The 24937-nt window shown below is 36.5% G+C and overlaps 1 protein-coding gene across 1 annotated transcript in view; it reads left to right on the top strand.

Moving 5' to 3' along the window:
* Positions 1-24937, top strand: part of CPS1 (carbamoyl-phosphate synthase 1) — a 145589-nt gene that overhangs the window by 48312 nt on the left and 72340 nt on the right. Inside the window, exons 3-14 of the mRNA XM_016196893.2 lie at positions 3626-3735; positions 6590-6734; positions 7673-7762; positions 9578-9634; positions 12108-12200; positions 14045-14134; positions 16131-16259; positions 16811-16917; positions 17758-17896; positions 18506-18583; positions 20189-20287; positions 21840-21935. Coding sequence (XP_016052379.2) covers positions 3626-3735; positions 6590-6734; positions 7673-7762; positions 9578-9634; positions 12108-12200; positions 14045-14134; positions 16131-16259; positions 16811-16917; positions 17758-17896; positions 18506-18583; positions 20189-20287; positions 21840-21935 — 1233 coding nt within the window. The remainder of the gene's footprint in view (positions 1-3625; positions 3736-6589; positions 6735-7672; positions 7763-9577; positions 9635-12107; positions 12201-14044; positions 14135-16130; positions 16260-16810; positions 16918-17757; positions 17897-18505; positions 18584-20188; positions 20288-21839; positions 21936-24937) is intronic.

Here is a 24937-nt window from a genome sequence, read left to right as displayed (position 1 = left end):
TACTAAATCATGGATGGAAAAGAAAGTGTGAATTATTTTTTATTAAAGAGTCATCTCCCTCCCTGGGTGGTTTGGTTCAGTGGTTAGAGCATCGACCCACGAACTGAAGGGTCCCAGGGCACGTACCTTGGTTGCAGGCTCCACCCCCAGCCCGGTCAGGGAGTGTGTGGGAGGCAACCCTTCAATATGTCTCTCACATCGATGTTTCTCTCTCTCTCCCCTCCACTCTCTCTGAAAAGCGATGGGAAAAATATCCCTGGTGAGGATTTAAAAAGAGACATGTTCCAAGGGAAATGATAAAACTTTGTATGTCTTTGTACATCCAGGTGCTTCAGTGATACTCTTCTTGAGGTCTCCTCTCTTTATCATCCATGCACATGACTAGCGCTTTTACTGCGTGGGGGGACTGGGGACACTTATACATGTATTTCCAGAGCTTAGCATGGTACTTGGCACGTGTTGTGACTTGAATGTTTAAACTGTCTTGTTGAGATATTCATTTAATTAAACACTCATAATAGAGGCCCTTTATTTTGTAGAACTCATATTTATATAGTATTTTGGTTACTTCTCCTGATATTCTACAAGTGTACATATTTCTCTTAAAGTTTCCTTTGCATTTTCAGCATTTAAAGTATCATAGTGCTCTAGCAGTAGGCACTTAAATATATCTTAATGTTATAGTCTAATTCCTAGGCTTTGGACCTCTTTTTACTAGGACTGAGGCCACTAAAATACCTTATGATAGTAACAAGGTGATTTCTTTTGGATTTGTTGGAATGAAATAGCATTTGGGGAACTGTTAGCCAGAACAGGGGATTCCAAATAATAGCTCTTTGTTCAGAGTTCCTCCATCAATTCATAGATAAGTCAATTGGCACTCATCATTTTAAACTCATTGGAGGCCAATGTAGTTAAGTGGAATATAAAGGGTTCTGTAGGCAATAAACAGAGGCCTTGTAACAATATAGTGTGCAGTTGGAAAGAGGATTGGAAGGTCTATAAAAGCTGCCAAAAAGAACAAAAAATATAATTAAGGGAGCAAAAAGACATATTGAGCACAATCTCAGGGACTATTCCAGACAACAGTAAATGTCTCCTCAAATATATCTTTAAAAAGTGGAAAGCGAAGTTGAAAACTAGTCCCGTGGAGAGAGAAAAAAACACACCAAATCAGATTGTAGGAACAGGCTAATAGGACTTAGATTTGCTTATGTTAATTTTTACCTTTAAAAAAATAATTAGGTGGTGGCCACACATAGATCAGACAACTTGAAATTCTTAGATGGGAAAGTATAATAAAAAACACAAATAACAGAGGTAATATTTTAGGCAGGTATGGCTCAGAGTAAGGGTAGATAAACTGGTACATAGAAAACAATTAAAATTTGCAGTTAACACAAGTTTTGTAAACTAAGTACAGTTGTTTTAGGTTCTATCAAAGTTACATATTATTTAAGGAAAGGTTTTCTTTTTTCCTTCCGTTTTATGAAAGCATGTAGGTTACACATGACTTCCTTGGGAAGGGAAAATAATACTTTCAGTAGAAAATATTTTTTGACAGCGAATTTTCATTACTTGGACCTAAAGGTTTCACCTAGTGAAACATGTCAGAGTTACCTGGGGAATTTTTCCAGTAAACATGCCCTACTGAGACCCATCACCGTAGACGTTCGAAGAGCTTATAATAGTCTTTGGAAATATACTGAGCATTACACTCTTCCTTCCTAAAATCATCAACCTCTGTCTTGAATTATGAATAAACAAACAATAGTTGACAAAATAAAATATAAAAAATAAGAATATCATGTTAGCAGAAGTGATGTGCAAAGATGATTTCTTGGACACAGGAGCTGAACTCAGAAACATAAACCTGAAATCTACACATTGTACCTCTGATTAAAAAAATATAAACTGACCGTTGAAAGAAGTATCTTATATATATTGATTTTAATAAGAAATACTAAAATAGCTTTGTGTGTATACAAGTTAATGTGTATGCACACACACATAAATAATATTTAGGTCTCTGATGTACCGATTTAAAGATCATCACACGCTACTTTTCACTGAAGAGCAATCATTCCAATGTCGAGACTTGTGTACTTTTCACTTAAGAAAGACATTCTACAGAGAAGATCACTATAGAAAAATAATGTTTTTTCTCTTTTTAATGCTTGAAAAACTGTGTGCATGTTATAAAACTAGAAGATCTTCAAAACAGAAGTCTAGAAATCATTTTCTGCTCCATGCCAAGGGGTGTGTGTCTGTGTGTGGTAGGGGTGGAGGTGAGTGGCAGGATATAAAAGGATTAGACACTATGGGATCCAGTCCTAAAAATGGAAGGAAAGTAGAGAGTCCGTATGTTTTTATCTTTAATGAGCATATTTAATCCTTACAGAGAGAACAACAGTACAATAATCACCCTTACTTCAACTATCTCAACTCCGGCCAAACTTGTTTCATCCATAGTCCACTTCATTCTCCCAACCTCCTTTGAAGCAAACCTCAGACATCGTATTGTCTGTCCTTAATCATTTCAGGACTTCAGCGTATATCTTTAAAACAATAAAAACTCTTAAAAATATAACCACAATATCATCTTTAATCTTAAAAAACACACTGAATATTATTATGCAAAGTTCTTTAATTATTACAGAGTTTTTTTATGGTTTATTTCTTTAACCATGTTCCAATTATTGTGTCCTCCAGAGTTTCAGAGTCTAGATTTTGTACCCCTAGGTGTGGTTTAATACATTTCTCATTCTCCTGAACTTTATGGACCTTGAGAGTTAGATTTAAACTGTTTGAACAATAGAAGGTAAAGTATTTATGAGGAGTGGATGATGCCTGCTTCTTAGATATGTTTCTCTAATTGTCCCTCTTCTAAGCCAAGAATTTTACAGAAGCTGTTTCAAAGGTTACTATGGTGAAGTGATCAAATTATGAATGCCTTAGAACTTAAAGAGAGAAACAGGCACGGATATAATTAACTTGACTAAAAAGCAAAAGACAGTAGATTTTTAGATGTTCCATAGTGCTTGCTTTTGTATCAGTATTAACAGAGCATAAAGTTGCAGCTTCTTTATGACCATAAAGCTGATGGAGGAGGCAGCCCTTGGGACAACACCATCAAACACAAGAGCTCTGGGAACACAGTCTGATCGATAACCTTAAAGATTCCTTCTGGCTCCAAACCTCAGAGTGATGATGCGCTCTTTGGTACAATTCACAATGTTTTTGCAAACTCATGAACTTCCCTTAAAACAATACTTGAGCAAAGCTACGGAATAATAAGGGGGAAAGGATAGACACATAGCACTTCAGCTGAATGGAAGTATTTCTGGATTGACAAGAACTCTACAATTACAATAGACAAGGTACCGACGTGCTTCAGTTCCTCTTTTAGGCAAAACAAAATAAATCAGCTGCCAGTGGCAAGAGCCATGCATTTGAGGAAAAGTGACAAGTAACAGTAGAACGACTCTGAATCTAGGTAGTAAGGTTTCATCAAATGTACTGTGCATTTATTTACTCAGTTTGTGTATTGTACCTTTGGGGTTTTTTTCCACTAGCTGTGCTTTACATTTTGTATTCTGCTAAGATTCATGACCTGTTTCTTTAGGCACAGACAGCACACATTGTCCTGGAAGATGGAACTAAGATGAAGGGTTACTCCTTTGGCCATCCATCCTCTGTTGCCGGTGAAGTGGTCTTTAATACTGGCCTGGGAGGGTGAGTAATGCTTCTGTTGCAAGGCTTTACTCTTTCTCTGTGTGGAGGAATAACTGGATGATCTTACTCATGGTGGGAAGTTGAAACCACTGCATCATAATAAGATGTCATGTGGTCCTGATGTTGCACTGTGCCTGTGCCCAGCCCACTGCACCCGTCCCTGAAAAGAGACATCGATACAGACGCCTCCCTGCTGCTGTAAATGAAAGAGAACACGGACACTGGTATTCCCCTGGGGGAGGGGGGAGGAACAAAATTAATTCTGGAAACACTGGGTGCAAGGACACAGGTTTATGTGAGATTGCCAAATGGCTTCTGCAAGGCGAGGTATAGATCTGATTAACGTGAAAATTGGAGCAGGGCAAAGGATGGGCAGCACACTCTAGTGCTATTTTATCAATGAAGTCAAGAATCAACCCTGCACATCTAATATGAACTACTCTAAGGAGCTAAGACAGTCCTTAGGTATTTTATTCAATTTTTCACTCTAATAAGAAAGGCAAGATAACAGGTACATTTATTGTTTTGAGGTATCAATGGGAGAGCAGGTGCGTACATCTGATATTTTCAGAATTTATCCATTGAAACCCAACTTCATTGTTAAGATATGCTAAGAGGCATGCTGCAACAAGGATAAGAGTTGCTACAGAAATCCTGTAGCTGTTCTTACCTAGACAACGTATATTTGTTCATCTAAGAACCAGGAGGCTGAAGTTCTGGTCTCAGTTCTAATAACTGATTATGTGATATTGAGAAAATCACTTAACCTTTCTGAATCCTAGTTTCCACCAATAAACACTGAGGGGGCTGGATTAGACAGTCATTTATTTACAGCTGGGAATTAAAAAAATATATGAGTCTTTAAGAAATGACTGGATGGTTTCAAAAGGTTTCTATTAGAGATTCAAAAGACTGAACTATAAAATATTTGATGAATTCTTTAGTGAGATTCGGTTAGCCTTATAAAGACAAGGAGACACTGGGTTAACTGATATTGAAGATATTGATTGGCCAAATCTCCATGATATTATTAATGCACATTTCTCTAACCTTTTGGCTTTTTGTTTGAAATGAAGAATATTAGATGGTTTTTTAAATAGTTCCACTGGTGAGAACATTAAATTACAGTGTATGAAACCTGTTTGAAAAGTTTTGCTTCACCAGGCAATTATTTAAGCTTTTCGACAGCACTAATTACTAGCCGTGTTAATATACCTGCCAACAAACAACTGTTTAATATAGATCAGAATGATGGAGGGCACTAGAGTTTTCTTCTGTGTGATAGATTATGGGTAATAAATCTTGTCACATCACAAAAGTCAAACAGGACCTGATAGATTAATTTGCTTCCAACACTGCAGTTCTCCAGGACAAGCTGTATTTATTCATTTACTGGAGAGTATTGTAAGCATATGTTTAAAGAAAACAGATAGTTCTTTCATAGAGAGAAAGAAGAAAGGGTAGTAAAATTAAATTATTAAGGATGTTTTTTGATGTAGAAAAAGGCACTCCTTTATAAGCTTAGTCCACAAACCCTATTTGTCATTGAGAAATGCTGCTTTCATTCATTGTGTGCTCACTTGGTGAGATGGTTGATAATTAAGGGCTTTATTTTGTTTTTCATCTTCAGGAAATGCATTTATATTGTGTGTAAGCCTTGGCTAAAAAGTTATCAGTTCCTGACAAGTGAGAGGCATCTGAGAAGTTAGCAGATGGAGGTGTAGATAAATGTCGCAGCACTTGAGTCACCTTAGGGGTTGCTGAGCTGAAAGACTAAGTGTTCTGTTGACAGAGGTAGTTCTGGGAGGAGTGAGTCTGGATGGGGGGGTGAAGATTTATGTTGACTGCTGCCTGAGCTGAACTTTATTGGTTTCAAGGTTGTCGATGCAGTCCCCCTCAGCACCTAAATTCACTTTCAGTAGTAATCCACAAGAAAGGTGTGGTTTAACTCTTTCCGCAGAAAATGGATTGTAGGAGGGGAGGAAAACCTCATTGCAAGGCATTGCAACACTTGGAGTAGCTATAGGTAGCTCCTGGCATTTATGGGAGTGAGGTTGCTTATTATTAAGAATAAGATATATAAATATATATGTAATGAGAACAAGTATTCTTATTTTTCCCTTCTCCAAACTTTAAAATAAAGCCCTCTTGCATTGCTCCCTGATTCCTTATCAGTACTTGAAAATGGTTATTTGGATCTTTTCATTCAGAACTCAGAAATGCTTCAGGTCAATTTTTGTGGGATTGATTTTTTTTTCTTCTGAGTTGATAATAATTCTCAAACATATACCTCTTTCTAAAACAAAACTATTTAAAAAGTTAACTATGCTAAATATATATTTCATAGAAATGAATTCTGTGTTTTAAACGTTCAGTGCATTTTAATAAACCTACGCGCCCATGCAGCCACCACTGCCATACTCAGGATACTCTTCAGTATCCCAGAAGGTATTAAAAAAAACAACTTAATTTTTCACAGTAAATATCAGTTTGGGCCCACTCATGTCTGGTAGGCTAAGGGAGTTTTTAGGATATCTGCAAACTTTAGAGCAATATTTTAAAAATTAAGGCCCTATAGAAACTTTCTAAGGGCTTAAAAAATTTAAGAAATTGAGGGACTGAAAATTCTATGAGAATATGCCTTACTACATAAGAGTCAGTTTTTCTTTTCCTATCAGTCAAATGAAATAAATTTCCATATTCTATCATGAAATTTCCCTTGGTTTGCTAAAATCTAGAGACAGGTTTTGTAGGATTTTAATGTCATGTTCTGTAATTTTCAAGGGTTCGGTGATTAAGGCATTGGGATATACATTTTTGTTGTTGTTGGTAATATCTTGGCATCTTTACTCAGGTATCCAGAAGCTATTACTGACCCTGCCTACAAGGGGCAGATTCTGACCATGGTCAATCCTATTATTGGGAACGGTGGAGCCCCTGACACTACTGCACTGGATGAAATGGGACTTAGCAAATACATGGAGTCTGATGGAATTAAGGTAGTACCACTGATGACTATTTAAAAAGTCACAACTTGAAGGGGTTTGGTTGATTTACTTTCAGAGTCTAGGTTGGGTAAAGTGTCTCCCTCAGTATCATAGTACAAACTATTAAATTCATGTTCTCAGCCTCATTTTGGATATATGAGAATAAGCTTGAGTTTTATTTCCCAGAGCACTTGGAATTTGTTCTTTAATGCCTTGCATGAAATTCAGCTTTATCTGGAAAAATATTGTTATAAGTCCAGATAATAATAATGATGCTACAAGAATTGGTGATGAATCACCTTTTAAAATGATTTTGATAATCAACTCTGTATTAACTATTTGCCTTTTCATCTTACCCTCTTTGGGAGATGAATATAAGATAGCTTATATACCAGTCAAAAAGTAAACAAATTAAAACTTCCTATTCACAGTAAATTTGGATAATATCTTAGGTATGTGGACCATACAAAGAGCTCAAAAATTTACACACCGAAGTTACCACTCTATTTTTTTCACCATTCTATTTTTGAATGACGTGGCCTGATCATTTACTTTAGCTCTGTTTCTCCCAAATTTCTCATTCACCTTTAAATATAGATTAGAAATTATTTCACTTTTCATGTACGTTAAATAAGTAATTATTAATTAGATTACTTATAAATGCCATTGAAGAAAAATATAGGGATGTCAGGAAGGGAGATCTAGATTAGTCTCAGAATTTGACAAAACAGGCAAAACTGTTCCCTCACATGATAGATAATTAAGGTAACACATGTATTTTAAGAGTAAAGTGTTGGCCATGTTTTCCCCTTCGTATCCAAAAATTTAAGCCTTGTATCAATGGATGCAATAAAGCTCTGACAATAAAAGCAAACAGACTCTTAAGACATGTTACAAGAGTTGGATAATGTTTTGTGACCATCCCTTTAAATGGCTGCTTGTCTTCCTAGGTTGCGGGTCTGCTGGTGCTGAATTACAGTAACGACTACAACCACTGGCTGGCCACCAAGAGCCTAGGGCAATGGCTGCAGGAGGAAAAGGTGAGAAGTATGGCAGGGCGCCCGCATCCCCTAAGGACGGCGGGCGGGTCTGTGGCAAGTTGGGGAGGGCCAAACGGATGAGGCAGACCTTGCGGTTTGGAATCTTTTTTATTTCAGAAAGCAGTTCCTTTCTCTTACTGCACAGGTTGAACTGTCTGAACGCATTCTCTTCTGAACGTGTAGGACCACATATTTTCAGTCCATCCACTAGGTGGCGGTCAGACCTGCTTGGTTGCATTCCTAATCCTGGAAAGGGGTTAGAGAAAAGTTTAGAATTTTCTGTTCTCTCAAGCAACTTAACGTCTCCCTCCCCTTTTATCCAGGACTCAGATATGCCACTTTTTTCATGGGTTCTAGTACCAGCTCTACCATTAACTAGCTGTGTGACTTTGTGCAGGGTAGATTATCATACCATCCTTTTTTTAAAAATTTTTAATTCTTAATGAGTATAAACAGATTGCCATTGAATTTCTTTGGGCTCACACATTATAGAATTAGCTATAATCTCATTTGAAGTTATAAATAGAAAGTATATAAACCTTATATTTCCTTATTTTAACTATTATTTTTTAATCAAATAAGAAGATTCTTCTGATTGGAATGTCAGACATACTTGAAGTTAATGGACCTGCTATATATTTAGCTTCATCTTCAGTGTTGCTATAGTTGCTTTTTGCGGAGTTGCTGCTGGGCCTGTAATTTACAGAATATTATTCTACTAAAGCTCCCTCTCTCCAATGGGCACCTACCTATTGGGGCTAAATGTTGCTTCCTTCTGGAAATCAAAAAATCTTCATTTTGGCTTCTTTGTTCTAATTCTTTCTAAATATTAAAAGAGAGAAGAAGGCAATATCATCCCCAGGGTCATTACTATTTTCTGCTCAACCATCTGAATTCACTTCCAGACATTTAATTTTCGTAATGGTCATTCAGAAGACTCCCCCCATCCCCATGCAACCTTTAATGTTTCCTTTGTATTATTTAGGGCGCCCGATATTATAGCTGCTCTGTGTCAGAGCTTCTAGTTTAAATAGAAGCTTCATCCATGGCTTGTTAGTTTGTTGTGTAAATGTGTTTTGGCTCTTCTTCCGTGATCACAGACACATAGAATAAAGGAGGGTATAAGATAAAAACCAATTTGCCTCTTTGAGGTATGGGTGAGAAAAACCAGCTTGCTCAAACATCACTCAGATAATTGGTGGGAAAAAAGACATTACAACTGCTTTTCCTGATTCCTGACTCATTGCTCTTTCATTATACCACATCTGTCTCTACCCAGCCTAGTCAAAGAAAATAAAACAAGGGTAGAGTTGTCTGGTTTATTAAAAAGATGAGGAAATTTTATTATAGCATGACCACTGAACAAGTACCTTCAGAAAAATGTGTTGAGTGCCTACTATGAGCCAGGAATATTTGGCTCAATACATTGCTTTGCATATTATTTACATATCATTGATAATAAAGTCTACAAACTTCATGATTTCAAGCTATATATATGTGTGTATATATACATATATATAATATTATTTAACATCTTGTGCTAAAAGCAACAGAACTGTAGCAGAAGATTGATGTTCAGAATTTCCCATTTTTTATTCTGAGGAGGTGCCTGGGTATAGGAGTCCTGTGCCCAACTGGAACAGCAATTTACCGTGTTCTGACAACAGTCACCCTGGGTCAGAGAAAAGAAGGAATAGGGAAATTATTTACTGCTCAGGAAGATAGATGACGCTAAGTTTGTAACTTGGAAACAATACGCTGGATCTAATTTCCTGCAATTTCACTGTTGCTACATTTTTTTTTTTTTTTTTATAGATCCCTGCAATTTATGGAGTGGACACAAGAATGCTGACTAAGATAATTCGGGAGAAGGTATGGTCATCACCTTTAGCCAAATCTATGTTTCTTCGCATATAAATATATATAAATATTTTTTCTCAGTGCCCGAGGAATACATTAGTATATGAAAGAACAAATCTGGCCACTTTCTGCCATTTGGTTTTCTGTCATCTTGTTTTATTATCACTGATGTAATTTTCGAGACTGGATACTTGATTGGGGTGTTTGTTACTGAATGGACATGAGATTAATTCACTCAGCAGCAGTTTATTGAGTGAATTCACTCAGCAGCAGTTTATTGAGTGCCTACTCTGTGTTCAAGATCCCAGCAAGTCAAGGCCTTTATAATTGAGCTCAGGACCAGTGAAACAAGTGGAGAAGGTTACTAGGTGCACAACAGTTTACCTAAATTGGACATCTCCCTGCTGGAGAATGCAAACCAGGAAGCATATAGCATTGGTGCTGTTTTCTGTCCAGTCTGTGAAATTAGTGAGTGATATTTCATGAGTGTCAGATGAGCCCTGCAGGTTACTCAGTTACACAGTCGTTCTTGAGACTAATCAATGCCCAAGGTGATAACAGGTATGTTTATCTTTTGCTTTTATATCTGATTGCTGAAACACCTGATCCCTCCTGATAGAATATCTCCTCACCTTCAGCTTGCTATTTCTTGTTATAAGAGGTGGCCACTTTTTTCCCCTGCTACGTGAAACTTTCATATCCCAGACCAGACAGAAACTTTACCTAAGGTTAACTAAATTCCCCAAATGCCACTAAAGGTGTCTCATTGAATTATATTACCTAAAAAAGAAAAAAAAATGATAGTTTCAAAGTGCAAGAAATTCTTAAAGAAAATCTGTTGTAGATTTCTTGTTAGAATATATTGACACAAAATCTCTGTAAAAAGAACGAAAGAACAGCTTTGAAAATAAGAACATGGTACATACCCGTGACCAGAAGGATGACAGTGGAGTTTATGTGACCCTCCCACTCCACCTCTGATTGTCTTCCCTCTGCCGTGATTTTTCCTGAGAACAGATGTTAGTGTGGTTCAATATCCCAAGTAGATTCTTGTGTTTTCTCAGCCCAGCAATGTTGTGGGAGCAGTAAGCAATGATGAGGCTACCAGAATGAAAAGGAAATAAAATTGGGAAATTCAATTTGGGCAGTAGAATTGGCAAGTTGAAGAAAATATAGTGAGGCCTTTTAACTTGGGAAAACACTTTACAGGACCATACTGTGTTCTTTGTGTTAGTTTAGGATGAACCCTACTTTTATCAGAGGCAGCTGGTTTTCAGAATTTGACTGAATAGGCTAGTGCAGACAAAAGTGTAGTATTGGCTCATATTAAGAATGTATACTATAGCTTTTAGTCTGTTAATCTTAGGTTGGAAAGTAAGATTGAAATTCACTCAGCATGCTTTAAGAAGAAGGGAATGAGAGCTGAAAACCAAATTTCAAAATAAGGATCCATAAACACAGTCAAGGGATTCTGTGATTTGGATTCTAAAAGTAAGTGGAGATCGTCATGAAATTAATATCCCAGTGTGAAAGTGAAAGGTGATTTTTAGTCATTTTTCCCCCAGAATTTGAGGGAGCACTCTGATTTTAGTAATCACACAAATAACCATCATATCTGAATGGTGAGCTGGCACTTTCTACCCTCACTCACTCCCAAGTGCCTTTTCCCCTAAAGAATAAATTTTGAGGAAATAAAGACTTTCTTCTATTTTCTTCAATGCAATAATTTCTTGGAGAAAGGCAAATCAGTGAGTTATTTTGACACTCCCCCCCCCAATAAAGTCTTACCTACTAAATATAATATGCTATTTTTTTAAATAGGTCAAATTAGACTTACTAACAAATAAGGAAAACTAATAATAAGAAGAAAACATTTGCCACGTTCAAGCTAACAAGGATAATTTGTGAAAACTTCACAGAAGGCTAAACTCTTTTTAAAGTTCAGGCTCTTAGGGACACCTAGACATTAGCATGTCTAAAGCAGTGATTGTTTTCAATGCCACTTCTCAAAGTTTATGACTTATATAGCGTTTCACATTTTTTGTGAATTAATTTTATTATCACAATGTAATAAATTCCCACTCTTTTCAATTTTCTAAGAATTTTTAGAGTTCTTTTTTAATTTTTCTCAGTAGATTGTTTTGTCGATGTCTCCCATGACTTATCTTTAGGTCAGATGCACTAAGGAACAGGTACCTTAAATACTGGAGGCTGGAGACCCACATTCTGATGCCTTTGACTTTGCTTACCCCAGATAATTGTCTCAGCCCTAAAGGAACTGATTGTACCTCCCAGAGTGACTCTCAAAATGTACTGTGCAAATCACCTTATCTTTCCAGGTTGAGATGGAGAGCTTCTGCTTTTGGTTATGAGTAGTTACAAAAGCATCGAAATCTCAGAGCAGCTGTTTAAGTCCCTGTGAATTGACCCTGTCAGCACCTTCATCATTGCTCCCTTTTAACTGTCTAATTTTTTAATTTGATAGGGCACCACGCTTGGGAAGATTGAATTTGAAGGTCAGTCTGTGAATTTCGAGGATCCAAATAAGCAGAATTTGATTGCTGAGGTTTCAACCAAGGTGAGCAATTTTTCTTCAGGTTTTGTAGTTTTGTTTCATTCCCTTTAGACCTTCCCTTTCTTGTAATATCAAAACCTTCCTTTAGGCCAAAGTCGTCTTTTAGAAGCAACCGGAGTTGAGGGAGAAAAGTGTCTTAAAGCAACTAAAATATATATATTACAGATCAGTGCACTTAAAGTATTTGTACACATTTCCATGTGAATTGATTTAGTTTGAGACACATCACAAGACAGGTCTATTTTTCCTTCTAGAATGATAGAATTTTAGAATTGAGAACTACGTTGGGCATCTAGTCTAGCATTTTCCAAATGTGAGACACATTGGGCCTGGAGATATTCACCTTAAAAAAATTCTATGGTCAAATAAGGTTGAAAAACACTGCATAATACACTCCTCTCTTGGAGAGTCCTAGTGCAAATCCGTATTTGTATTTGCATGTCTGTGAGGTCTTGCTTAACTTCTATCATTCTGTATGAGAGTATATAATGTGTTTGTGTAGAGATCAGCAAAAAGGAGCCTATCTGTATTTTTATCTATATTAAATCCAGGGAGAGATTGCAATGGTGAAAGTTGGCTCTGCTTCTTAATGCCAGAGCAATTAAATACTTTCATTTTACCTGTGATAAGATGTATATTTGTATCCGATTATATTTATTCTATGAATTTTGTTGGAGTATGGTTGATAACTTAATTCATTGTCTTGTAATTGCAATTTGATGAAGCTATAACTAGATGGTAATATTGCTTTGTTTTGTAGCAGAAGCCTAAGGTTAAGAATAAATCTATACTGTTTTAAATTATCTGACAAGAGAGATACATGTAGCATTTATGGATCAGTTCAGCAATAATTCCCCCAAATAACAGAAGGGCTGGGGTATTTTTTTTTCTCTAGAATAGTCAGCAGGACAAAAAAATATAAACTTTAAAATTTTTTTCTTAAGTACAGTCTAGAGATTATGATTTCACATTCCATGGACTTTGTGGAGAGATAGACATTTCAGTGAAAGTAAAATGCTTTTTCAAATATCCAGATTGCAACTTTCATCTAAAACCTTTTGCAAACTTTGCATTATCCTAAATTCAGAATGTGCTCGCTAGCTCTCAAGATGGGGTCACTGTGGGCCTCCAGCCCTCTAGGAGTCTCTCCCTATATTCCTACTATTTTTCCTTTTATGACTTTGGGGAACTACTTCTTGGGTAAATGCCTGTGCAAATGGATCTGACTGCAAGCAGTGCTTAAGACATAGGTAATGATTATGATATGCTCTGGGATCCTTTTATGAAGTCTACCATTTAAATGCAAATGATTGCATAGTAACCTAGAGGGACCAGTGGTCTGCACTAGCTCAGCAAATCCTCTGACTCCCATACTGATTTTATCCATCCACCCCATTGCATAAGCCTAATGCTCTACCTCACCCACACTTTATTGCAAGTTGAGGATCAAGTGGTATTTAAAGCATGATATATACCTATTACCACATCTGTCTAGTGCTGAATTAGGCAATAATACTTAAAAATTTTATTGCTATTGTTTGTTAGTTAGCAAAACATGGGAAAGATGGTTGTTAACTGTGGAAGCAGCCAATTTCTTAGGGATCATTATTATTATGGGCATCAGTGTTTTATATATAATAACAAAGTATTTTTTCTCATAAAAAAGATACAGATCATGGCACTTGCTTGCATTTGTTGCAGATTGATTAACTGCCAGTCACTCCCAAATAGTTAGTAATCAATCTGCCACCAATTTAAGTGCAAAGTGTCCTGAGATATGCTTATGATATTGATGTGCTGCTCATGGCTGGAACTTCCCTCTCACTCTTTGGTTTTTAAAATGACAGGATGTCAAGGTGTTTGGCAAAGGAAACCCCACGAAAGTGGTAGCTGTAGACTGTGGGATAAAAAACAATGTAATCCGCCTACTAGTCAAGGTAAGTCAATCATCCCATCCCAAGGGGGAAGATTTGTAATATTGATTGTTTAGTGTTAAGCTGATTTCCTCTATCTCTTTCAGAGAAAACCTGTGCATTCTCTCAGAGCATCAGGGCATCTGCTCTCTTCTTGTTGCCTCTGATCAACAAAATGACACATTTTATCCCTGTTAAAATTAGAGATGTGGACTATGTTTTAAAAAAGAACTCGGAGCCCGGCTGGGTGTGGCTCAGCGGTTGGGTGCCGACCTAGGATCCCAGCGATCAGGGTTTGATTCCCAGTCAGGGCACATGCCCGGATTGCGGGCTCGATCCCCAGTCAGGGGCGTGCAGGAGGCAGCCGATCAATGACTCTCTCATTATTGATGTTTCTATCTCTCTCTCTCCCTCTCCTTTCCTCTCTCTGAGATCAATAAAGATATATTTTTTTAAAAAAAGACCTTGGAGGACACAGAAACAGAGAAGAAAATGATGACTGTTCTTATCACTTATTGACTGACCTTCTGAGACATGCCACATTCACATTCTTGGGGTTTAGAGAGTCAAAAAAATAGGGTCAGTTGGAAAACTCCTGTGGGCTATATTTATTATGTACCACATGTTTGCACAATTTGTGCCCTGATACATGCAAATGTTCACTCTGCTTTATATCAACTCTTGAACAACCATTAATATTAAACCTCAAAAACCCTTAAGGAGAACTGAACCATTATTACAGTGTTTTCTTAAATAATTGTTTTTGTTGGAATTTGTTCTCTGCCTTCCTCTCCCATTCTCTGTTTCTGCTTCTCCGTGTAAGTCTCTGTCTCTGTTTCTCTCTCTCTCTCTCTCTCTCTCTCTTTCACACACACACACACACACATACACACACACACACACACTTGCACAATATTAAATAGCTTGAGTATAGGGGAATTTTTCAGTTCTTTGTTAGAGAATATCAGAAATATCCAAATCATGATTTCAAATTCTGGCCAAGTTTAGTAACAAAAATGTTCAGGGTCTCTTCAGTAGCAGATGCTGTGGATGGCCTCTCCACATCTCCCTCTTGTGTCACCATTTTATGGCAATTTGCCTGGCTTCCAGTCGCAAGTGTCTGCATTGCATTGCCCGAGGGCCTTCTTTGGTTGGCTGGAGCCTGCTGGCATGGAGGAAATGCCATAGAATGAATGATTCCTGCTGCAGCCCCGACCAGTGACTAGAGAGGATCTTTGTGTAAACATCGCAGCTCCTTTGCCTATGGCTGGGCTGTCTTTGAGGTGGATACGCTATGTTGGCCCTCAGAGTTCCTCGGTGGGCTGAAGCTCAGGTTGTCTGTGTGGTAACTGCCTGATAATGCATACCTTACTGGGGTGCCTCACTGTGTCACTTTCTCTTTGGTATTTCTTGGAAATGCTTCAAGAGTCACTTCTTTTTCTCAAATCCTTGTCTCAGGAAATGCTTCTAGGAAACTATCAAAGATATCTTCTTATATATACTTATATAGAAAAGTTTGAATTTTTTAATCAGAATATAAATATTGCAGGTAATATGAGAAAACCCTAGGAAAGAAGGCTGATTAAAATTTGGGCAAAATTGAAAAAGGTGAAAGGTGGGCCAACTTCAGTTCTGCAGAAAACCGATTTACCATTTTTTGCGACTCTTTCTCCCACAGTTCTAGATAAGATGACTCGCATTCCTGTGTGCCCAGGCATGAAGCCTTTAGGCTCCGAAAACTTCTAAAGTGTGGGAAAGTGTTTTATCTGTTTTTTCAGGATCGAATCTTTAATAGTGTTTTTTTCTTCACTTTTTGTGTGTGGTTGTCCATTGGCTCCACTTACATCATACAAAGCACAGTGAGCCACCAAAGAATTTTCTTCTCAGCTTTATATATTTGAGTCACATGCTATTTCCCTTTCCCTTCAGGGAGTGGTTTGTCAAGAGAAGGTCTAGCGAAATTCCGCTTCGGCAAAGAAAAATGTTATCAAATTCTGATCCTTCTGTGTTTCCTTTTCAGCGAGGAGCTGAAGTGCATTTGGTCCCCTGGAATCATGATTTCTCCAAGATGGAGTATGATGGGCTGTTAATCGCCGGAGGACCTGGGAACCCAGCTCTTGCACAACCACTAATTCAGAATGTGAAAAAGGTGCAGTGAGCCTGGGGGGTAGCATGTATCTGTGTGAAGTGGAGGGAGTCTGGGCTGTTACTGCTTTCAGCTGTTATATATTTTACTTATTTGTGAATTTTTATTACCCCTATTTGTGACCTCAGAGGTAATGTCAGCACAGATATGTATTAGGGGGAACCAAGGAGGAAAAAGAGCCATTCTATAGGCAAAGTAACTGGGGTTTGTCCTCAAGTTCAGAGAGCTGGAGTCTGATCTCCAAATGTGTCATTCCTTACAATTATGAAATGACAATTCATATTCCTCACCATGATCTTGGGACCTATAATATCCTCAGGTTTCTAAAGGAATATTAAATTTGATTTCTTTTAGTCTGTATGTTAAGTACATTTTATTGAATTCTAATGCTATACGTTTGTCAATCATGTTCTTAATTATAATCTAACTTTTTATTCAATTACTATTCTCTCTACCTTGTTTATTAAAGAAAAAAAGGACATTTCATTTTTATTCCTTGATAGACACTCTTTGAAACTGTACTTCTGGGTTAATAAAAATTCTCCCTGACTTAGGTTTTGGAGAGTGACCGCAAGGAGCCATTGTTTGGAATCAGCACAGGAAATTTAATAATAGGATTAGCTGCTGGCGCCAAGTCCTACAAGATGCCCATGGCCAACAGGTAAAGCAGTTAGGCTTTTGTTTACAGGTCAGCCTAGCTCTGAAATACTATTAGTAACTAAATCCAAAAGACTTAGAGAACTTACATGCCACTTTCTTCGGAATAAATTGATAACCATACTGTTACATGGTTCACAGTCGTCTGACTACCTGATACCACTTCCATTGCATTTGTGAAAGGCAGCTTTTTCTAACAATAACTTTGCTGTAGTTGAAAGTTATTTTCCTTCCCTTGGCATAAATTGAGGTTATAATACTCAATCAAATAACATTCTAAGGGAAATTGTTCTGATTTTAAACTTCATTTCAGGGCACTGATAACGTTGTAAGGCTGGGTGACTTAAGAACCAAGAAATCTTCAGATCCTCTAGGTTTTACTTTCTCACCCCAAATGATGTTAATTTATTGAACATGGAGCTTTTCCACACAGACCACCTTCCACAGAAAGTATAATTCAGATTGATTCAGGACTTTACTATCTCCCATGAACTCTCATCTGGCTTTAAAATTACTGTGGCCCCCTTAAAATAAGTCGCTTATATTTGTCCGTCTCTGTTAAGCTGGCAACTCTTAACTTTTTGTTATGAGTGCAATTCCCCCCTTTCCAAAACTGATTATAGAAGTTTAATAGACCTGATATTTAACACACAACAAAGCCTCCCGAATTGATTTTCGTTGCTAAAATTATTGGGATTAACAATCTGTGACTTTTCTCAGAGAGTAATTCTCACTAAGCGATTGGAACTTTCGAATTGTGATAGTCTTTTCTTCTTCGCTATTTTACAGCACATGCATTTATCTTCTCCTCACTTTTCCTGTTCTTTCTTCCTGTTTTCTCCAGAGGGCAGAATCAGCCTGTTTTGAATGTGACAAACAGACAGGCCTTCATTACGGCTCAGAATCATGGCTATGCCCTGGAAAACACCCTTCCTGCTGGCTGGAAGCCACTTTTTGTGAATGTCAACGATCAAACCAATGAGGTCAGTGCCCTCAAGCAACCTGTTTAGTTGGTCACGAGAAGTGCAGGGCTTTTAATACTGTTATAGCGACACCTTTCTTTCATTTATGTGGGCTATTTAGGGTGTATGTGTGGAAGAACTCTATTTATTGGTTATTTCCCATAGACCTCTGCACTTTAAAAAGTCATTTCTCTCTGTCCTGTTTTCTCATCAGTTGACTCATTAAGATCCATTCTTTGAGTGGTTATTCAATGACTGTTTTGCACTTCCGTTGTTAGTGGGGGATTGATGGAGATCTGTTTGCAACCACTCTGGGTGTGTCTCTGGGGTTAAGCACTTGAGGTAGCCTTTGAGAAGACCCCTGGAGAAGCAACTTAAGAGATGGAGATAAGAAGATGATTTGGGTGTATGCTGAATGGGCTTTGGGGACCCCCAAAAGCTATAAGTCAAAATAGGGTTTTTTATTAAGGAAACCACATTCAGTTGAGTCTTTGTTGGCTTACTTTTACTAGTACTGTTAGTTTTTCAAATATTCTTAAGCACTTAACTCAGTCTTGTAATTTGAATAATACACAGCCCTGGTTGACATTTGTTGTTACAGAGGCATCTCTCCCACTTCTTGTTCCTTAGGGGATTATGCATGAAAGCAAACCCTTTTTCGGAGTGCAGTTCCACCCAGAGGTCAGCCCGGGGCCGACGGACACTGAGGTATGTCAGAAAGATGAGGCCTGTTATAGGCTTAATTTTTAAAATTAGAAATGTATTTATGTGAAAACTCAAGAAACCAAAATAATCACCCTCGATGATCTTGTTACGGAACATTCTCAAGAAGGGTGCTGTGATAATACACTGATTGCATGAAAATTTCCCCATGGATATCGTGGAGGAAATGCCTGTCTTTTTTTAAAAATTCAAAGTAGGGAAGCCCTTAAAAAACTTGATGCAATGCCATTTTTATTTAAATCATTATCATTCTAATATATTTAGCTCTAAAATTTACAATTGTTGTCCTATGCAAATGAATTCCCCCTTGCTCTCTCAGTCTCATAACTGAAATGAAATTTTAATCCCCCATCTGTGACTTCACAAAATCTCTATGGCAACTGGTTGTGTAGCCATGTAGGGATAGTAAACAGCAGAGGAAGGAAGGAGGGCAGGAGTGTGAGGTAGGGGAGAGGGCATGTACCCACGTAGGAGTAGGATGGCTTAAGAAAGAACCATAAGGAATTCTTAGAGAAGTTTTGTTTGTAATTTAAATATTTCTACTTTTATTGTGTGAGCTTTTGGTTCAATGTTCAAGGACATCTTTGCAAAACAAGAGCTTGCAGTGATACTCAGAAGAGTCTGGGAAAAGACTCTTCATCTCTCACACCCCAAGGCCTTCAGTAGTAATGCTGACAATTCTTCCTTGTCAGCAGATACTCTCAGAAAAGACACCCAGGCAAAATGAGGAGATACAATTTTTCTGTCTGTAAACTCCACTAGCTCATCTCTGAATTGCTTTTTCAGATTTGTGTTTTTTTCTTGTTTTATTATTATTAAGAAATAATGGTTCTTAATGGCCAAAGGCAATATAGCACTACTTACCCACAATGAAATGCATAAATAAAAATTAGTTACACACATATGTTGTCTAATGCACGATAAATACTTTTTTAAAAATTTAAAATATAAATTATTTGCCTATGTGAGTACTTCAGATGAGGAACATTGAAATTAAGATATGCAATATCCAGTATCACTTAATTCTTTTATTCTCCCAAATAGTTTCATTGCAAAATGAATATTTTTGTTGGAATTTGTTATGTCTGTTGCAAAAACAGAAGTAAATTTATTGGTAAAGTTTAAGAATAATCTTTAGAGATTTTTTAGAGCTGATAGAAAATTTTAAAATCCAGTTATTTCTAACTTTAGGATGCGTAAGTAATATAGCTTCAGTTGTGTTTTTTTTTTATATCCAGAATTTTACTTAGAGGAAGAAAATGGTTCATAATTAGGAGGCTGAAAACTTGATACTCTCAGAGGCATTATCTGAAGTGTTCATTGTCTGCTGACAACCTTCTTTTGATAGGATTTCACATAAGCAGTTAGAAGTGTTTATTTGATCTAATTCTTATAGTAATAAATATTTAGTTAGTTTTGCCAGAATTGGCAAAAAACAAACAAGCAAACAAATAAAAAACAAATATTGCATAGAAATACTTATCTTAAAAATTGTCTATCTAAGGTTCAAATTTAACTGGGCATACTGTATTTTACCTGGCAGCCTTACAAGTTTTAAAGCTTCTAACTAGTTGTTTACATTTTTTCTAGTATCTGTTCGATTCCTTTTTCTCGCTGATAAAGAAGGGGAAAGGAACCACCGTTACATCGGTTCTACCAAAGCCAGCCCTAGTTGCATCTAGAATTGAGGTCAGCATATGTGGGCTTCTCTTTGGTTTATGTATTTCAGATTTTCTCTATCATGGAATGATGTATTTTTAAGTTAATATGTAAACCGTTTTAATGTTTATGAAAGATGATTGGTACTATTGTAATCTCTCATCATTTTAGCATCTAAATTATTTGGCCCGTTCTTGATAATGTTCATTGGAATTTTCATGTTCAGATTTAAAGTCATATCTTTTAAAGTTTAATTCTTCTAGGATGTTTGTAATAAAATAATGTAGTAAAAATAGGCTTTAATTTAGTTTAGAATTTGATATATTTTCCATTACTCAATAAACCATATGCTGGAGATAACACAGTTCAGACTACAGAATAGGTGACAAATTTTTAAAAAAAAGATTATTATTCAACATCATGAATTAATAATATTATTTACCTCTAAAGAGCAAATGGGTAAGAATGAACATATCATAAGACTTGAATCCTTACCTTTTGAATGTGTATGTTAATATAAGATCTCTACCCATTTCTTTCATAGTTAAACCACACACACACTCATTCTTACACCATTATTATACAAAATTTAGAGGGGTATATATGTATATAGTTTATGAACAAAAAGAATTGATTTATATGTTTATATGAAATAAATTGAATTATGTGGCTTAAGGATTTCTATAACAACCTTTTTTCCTGATGATGAGATGAAAAGATTGGAGACAATCCAGTCACTCAATGTAGAGTCAAACTGTGGGTTCTTGGTAGCGAAAGATGCCATGCACTCTGTAGCATTTTTCTCAGAATATCAACTTATGGTCTTCACATGCTTTTATTTTATTTTTTTAGTGGTGAAGGAAAGGTGTAATTTAGGATTCCACAGTGACTTGCATATACTAGATGCCCAATAAATATTTCTTGAAGCAAACCAAGTTTCCCAAGCCCTTGTCTCTTACAGTAAACAAAAACATTTTGTCCTTTGAAGAGCTTGGCAGTTGTGGCTAAAAAATAGGCAGTATTATTATTTGCTTGAAATCACATATGCAATTTGTATGAATATGTTGCCAAGACATGATCATTTTCTTGTTATATTTTCCGTAAATATTTCTGGCACTGAACTGTAAAGGTGAAATATAAACATGAAGGTGTCCCCATGTCCCCTCGCCTCCTGTTTTGGAAGGTTCTTTGTTTTTTGCCAATCCTTTGTTTCAAAGAAACCCATGAAATATTGAATGCAATACACTTAGTCAATTAAATCTTGGGAGATTCTTATCTAAAAAATATACATATATATACACACATAGAGATGTATATATTTATGCAAATATACTTATGTGGTCATTTTTAGATAATTATATATGTTTAAATAAAATGTAGACCTCTTCCAAAATTTTTTCACTTCAGTCATAGAAACTTCATGATCTTTGAAAATTGCTTTGAAATTAGAGATGTCTATATATTTTCAAGCCGAGCTTTAAATCACTACCTAACCCAGACATTATAGTCTTCTCCACTTTTGAAAAAGCCTTAGTTCCTCATCTTAATTGTAAAAACAATGCATTTTTTTTATTGCTTACAGGTTTCCAAAGTCCTTATCCTGGGATCGGGAGGTCTGTCCATTGGCCAGGCCGGTGAATTTGATTACTCAGGCTCACAAGCTGTAAAAGCCATGAAGGTGAGAGAATATGGTCTTTGCTAGAATTAATATACTCCCTTTAATAAGTCTAATTAGTATTGTATAATTTAGATTTATGTGACACTACCTCTTTTCAAAGTCACTATAATTAATTTTCCTAACTATTCCTTACACATCTTATATTAAAGGAAGTTTCATCACAGACAAGATTTTTAACTTTCTCCAATGTGCACACCTGCAAATTAAGTTTATATTTGTCTTCAAAATTATCTACATTATCACCTATTTACAATGAAAACATATAAAGCCACACTTACAGATGTTTCTCGTTCCTTTGGAGGCAGTGAACTTTTGTCATTTGTGTGAAAGAGTGAACTTCATCATCCTTGGTGCTCTAAAGTACTTCAGTAGGATGCTTTAGGCATCTCCGTGGTTGAATGGGAAGATCCAGTTGGGGAAGCAAAGGCAACAATGACTTTTGTTCAACCTCTAGAAGTTATTACCTGTCACTAGGGGACACAATTTCCCCAACTGTGACTTGGAATGGATGACCTACCAGGATGGCTGGTTTGCATTTTCAAGTGGAAAAGAGGATCTGGTACCCAAGTTGGGAAGAACATCCTCCCTATTTCTTCAAAGCCCCTTGAGATTTCCCCAACTCTTACCATAGTACATAAACCTTTAGAAAAATTACACTGTGCATTGTACAGGTATTTCTATTAAAGAGCTAACTTGGCCTCCCTTCGGTGTCCTTGTCTCCCTGGATGGTCCCATTTTGTGCTAATCAGGCCATCCAGAGGCACTGTGAGCTCTCTGTGACCTTGCCTTAGGCTTTGCAGGGTGAAGCCATTTGCCAGAGACCTGGCCAGGAGGGGACAGAGGGAAGGTGGCAGGAGACTGAAGCAACAAACATAGGAAATAGTTGTATCTTTTTTCCTTTCCTTTTTGTTTTATTTAGTATTCTATGCACAAAAATTTTTACTTGACGGATGCCTGATGAAAAAATGTGGAACATAGCCCCCAATTATCTTAATCTGCTCCCCATTTGTTTTTAATACGCTTCTCCATACACACATGGGTGTTCATACGTACACACATGTTTTTCATGGACAATTTCAAAACCCACTTCACTTCATTGCATTATGATTCAATTGATCTTCAGATAGAGAGTGGATGTCCAAGACTGACTCCCAAGTGGATGTTAGACTGATTAGAACACAATCTAACTGTGGTTTGGGTTTAGAACACATTTTACCAGCAGACATTTTTTAAGCCTATTTGGTAGTTTTATGAAGAATTAATATTTTTATAGCCTGTACTTTTTATGTGCTTTAACATCCATTACATGAAGTTATATATTTTAACTGAAGAATAGGAATTATTAGATATAGTATTGTGATTAATTAGGAGGTTAACTTAGATGAATTTATGAAGCAAATATTTTAAAAGAATTAGATTGTGCATGTATTGTAGCCAGAACTATATTAGAAAAAAAATGATGTAAAATTTATTAAAATTGTTTGAAATTATTCTTAAGTTTTAAAGTGAATGAACACCCATCACATGCACATATGAGACCTTTTCTATATAATTTTATTTCCATATATTCATTGTATAGCCCATTCAAGAAAATACAAATATATTTAGGTCTGTTGGTACTTTTTTATAGTAGCAAGGCCTTCTACAAATTTGTTTATGGTGTATTCTCAGTTTAGACCCAATTATTTAAATTCCAACCCATATTTTAAATGCAATTGCTTATGTATATGTATTTATTTAATATTTTGCTAATATACCTAATACTCTTTTAAAAACAATTCCTTAAAGTTTTGAGAGATGACTCTTATTGAAGAAGGGCATAGGACTTGAATCATAAGACTTGAATTAGAGTTTTAATTTTGGCTCTTACCAGCTATATGATCTGTGGCAAGTTCTTTTACTATTGAATCTCACTTTTTTTTCTCTCTGTAAGGCAGAAATTTCTCGATTAGTCTTGGTATAAAAATCAAATAAGTTAATAAAAAAGTACATTACAAGTTTTAAGGCACTATTTGAATTTAAAATAGTATGAAATATATTTAATTTTTCATTAGGTATTTCCCCAAGGATATGGAGGGCTTTCAAAGATGATTTCTATACTTTCAGCTGAATATTTTGTTGACTTTTTAGAAGAGTTCAGAATTGACATGCTAATAGGTAAAATAATAAGAACCATCTGGCCATATTTTATAATCGTTACTTTTGCTAAGTTTCACCCTCATCCTGGTTTATAAAGCTATTATTCTTAGTAGCCTACATGAAGAATTATTTTGGTGGTCTCTCCAGATGTCAGGAATGAGATAGGCTATGAATACCTTCATAGACACACATACACACACATAAATTTTTATTTTATTTTGCCATATGGTCATTTTCTTTTTCTATAATATGTATAAACAGTTGTATAATGCTCTTTGTTGAAGCACTACAGCAGGCATGAAAATCTAAAGAAAATAGAAACCAGCAGAAGGCTCTCAGTGCTTCTAGCAAGAAGGCAACACATTACCGTGCATTTTAAATGTGCACTCAATGGTGTTCTCAGAAAAACATTAGAAAGGGAAGCAGCTTTAATGTTGCCTCCAGTTCCATTTTATAGTTTACTCATTAAAAATTTTTGGAATATTGTGTTCTTTTAAGGTCGATTGAGCTGTAAAGTTCAGTAGCACTCAATGTCGATGTGGCTTTAAGCGATACAACGTATAACGAAACCAATTTTACCATAGGCTAATTGATATAAGCAAGAGTTAAGTTACTATGGCATTTTTCTGGTCACAAACATCATCACCAAACTTATAAATGAAGACCCTAAATACTTCTAGTATTAAGCACTGAAATAAATGCAAGTGATACAGACATTTAAGAAAGAAGGAAGATGATTATTTTCCAATGCCCTTGCTCCGCTTCAGGGTCCTGCGTGGCTGGAGCCCCTCTCCGCAGCTCAGGGTGCGGGCAGGCCCCAGCCAGGACAGGACGCCCCTCCACCGCAGTGTGCACTCACATCC

Source organism: Miniopterus natalensis, chromosome 8 (genome assembly GCF_054644295.1).
Source record: "Miniopterus natalensis isolate mMinNat1 chromosome 8, mMinNat1.hap1, whole genome shotgun sequence".
Classification (NCBI taxonomy): domain Eukaryota; kingdom Metazoa; phylum Chordata; class Mammalia; order Chiroptera; family Miniopteridae; genus Miniopterus; species Miniopterus natalensis.
This window is presented reverse-complemented; position numbering and strand designations above follow the sequence as displayed.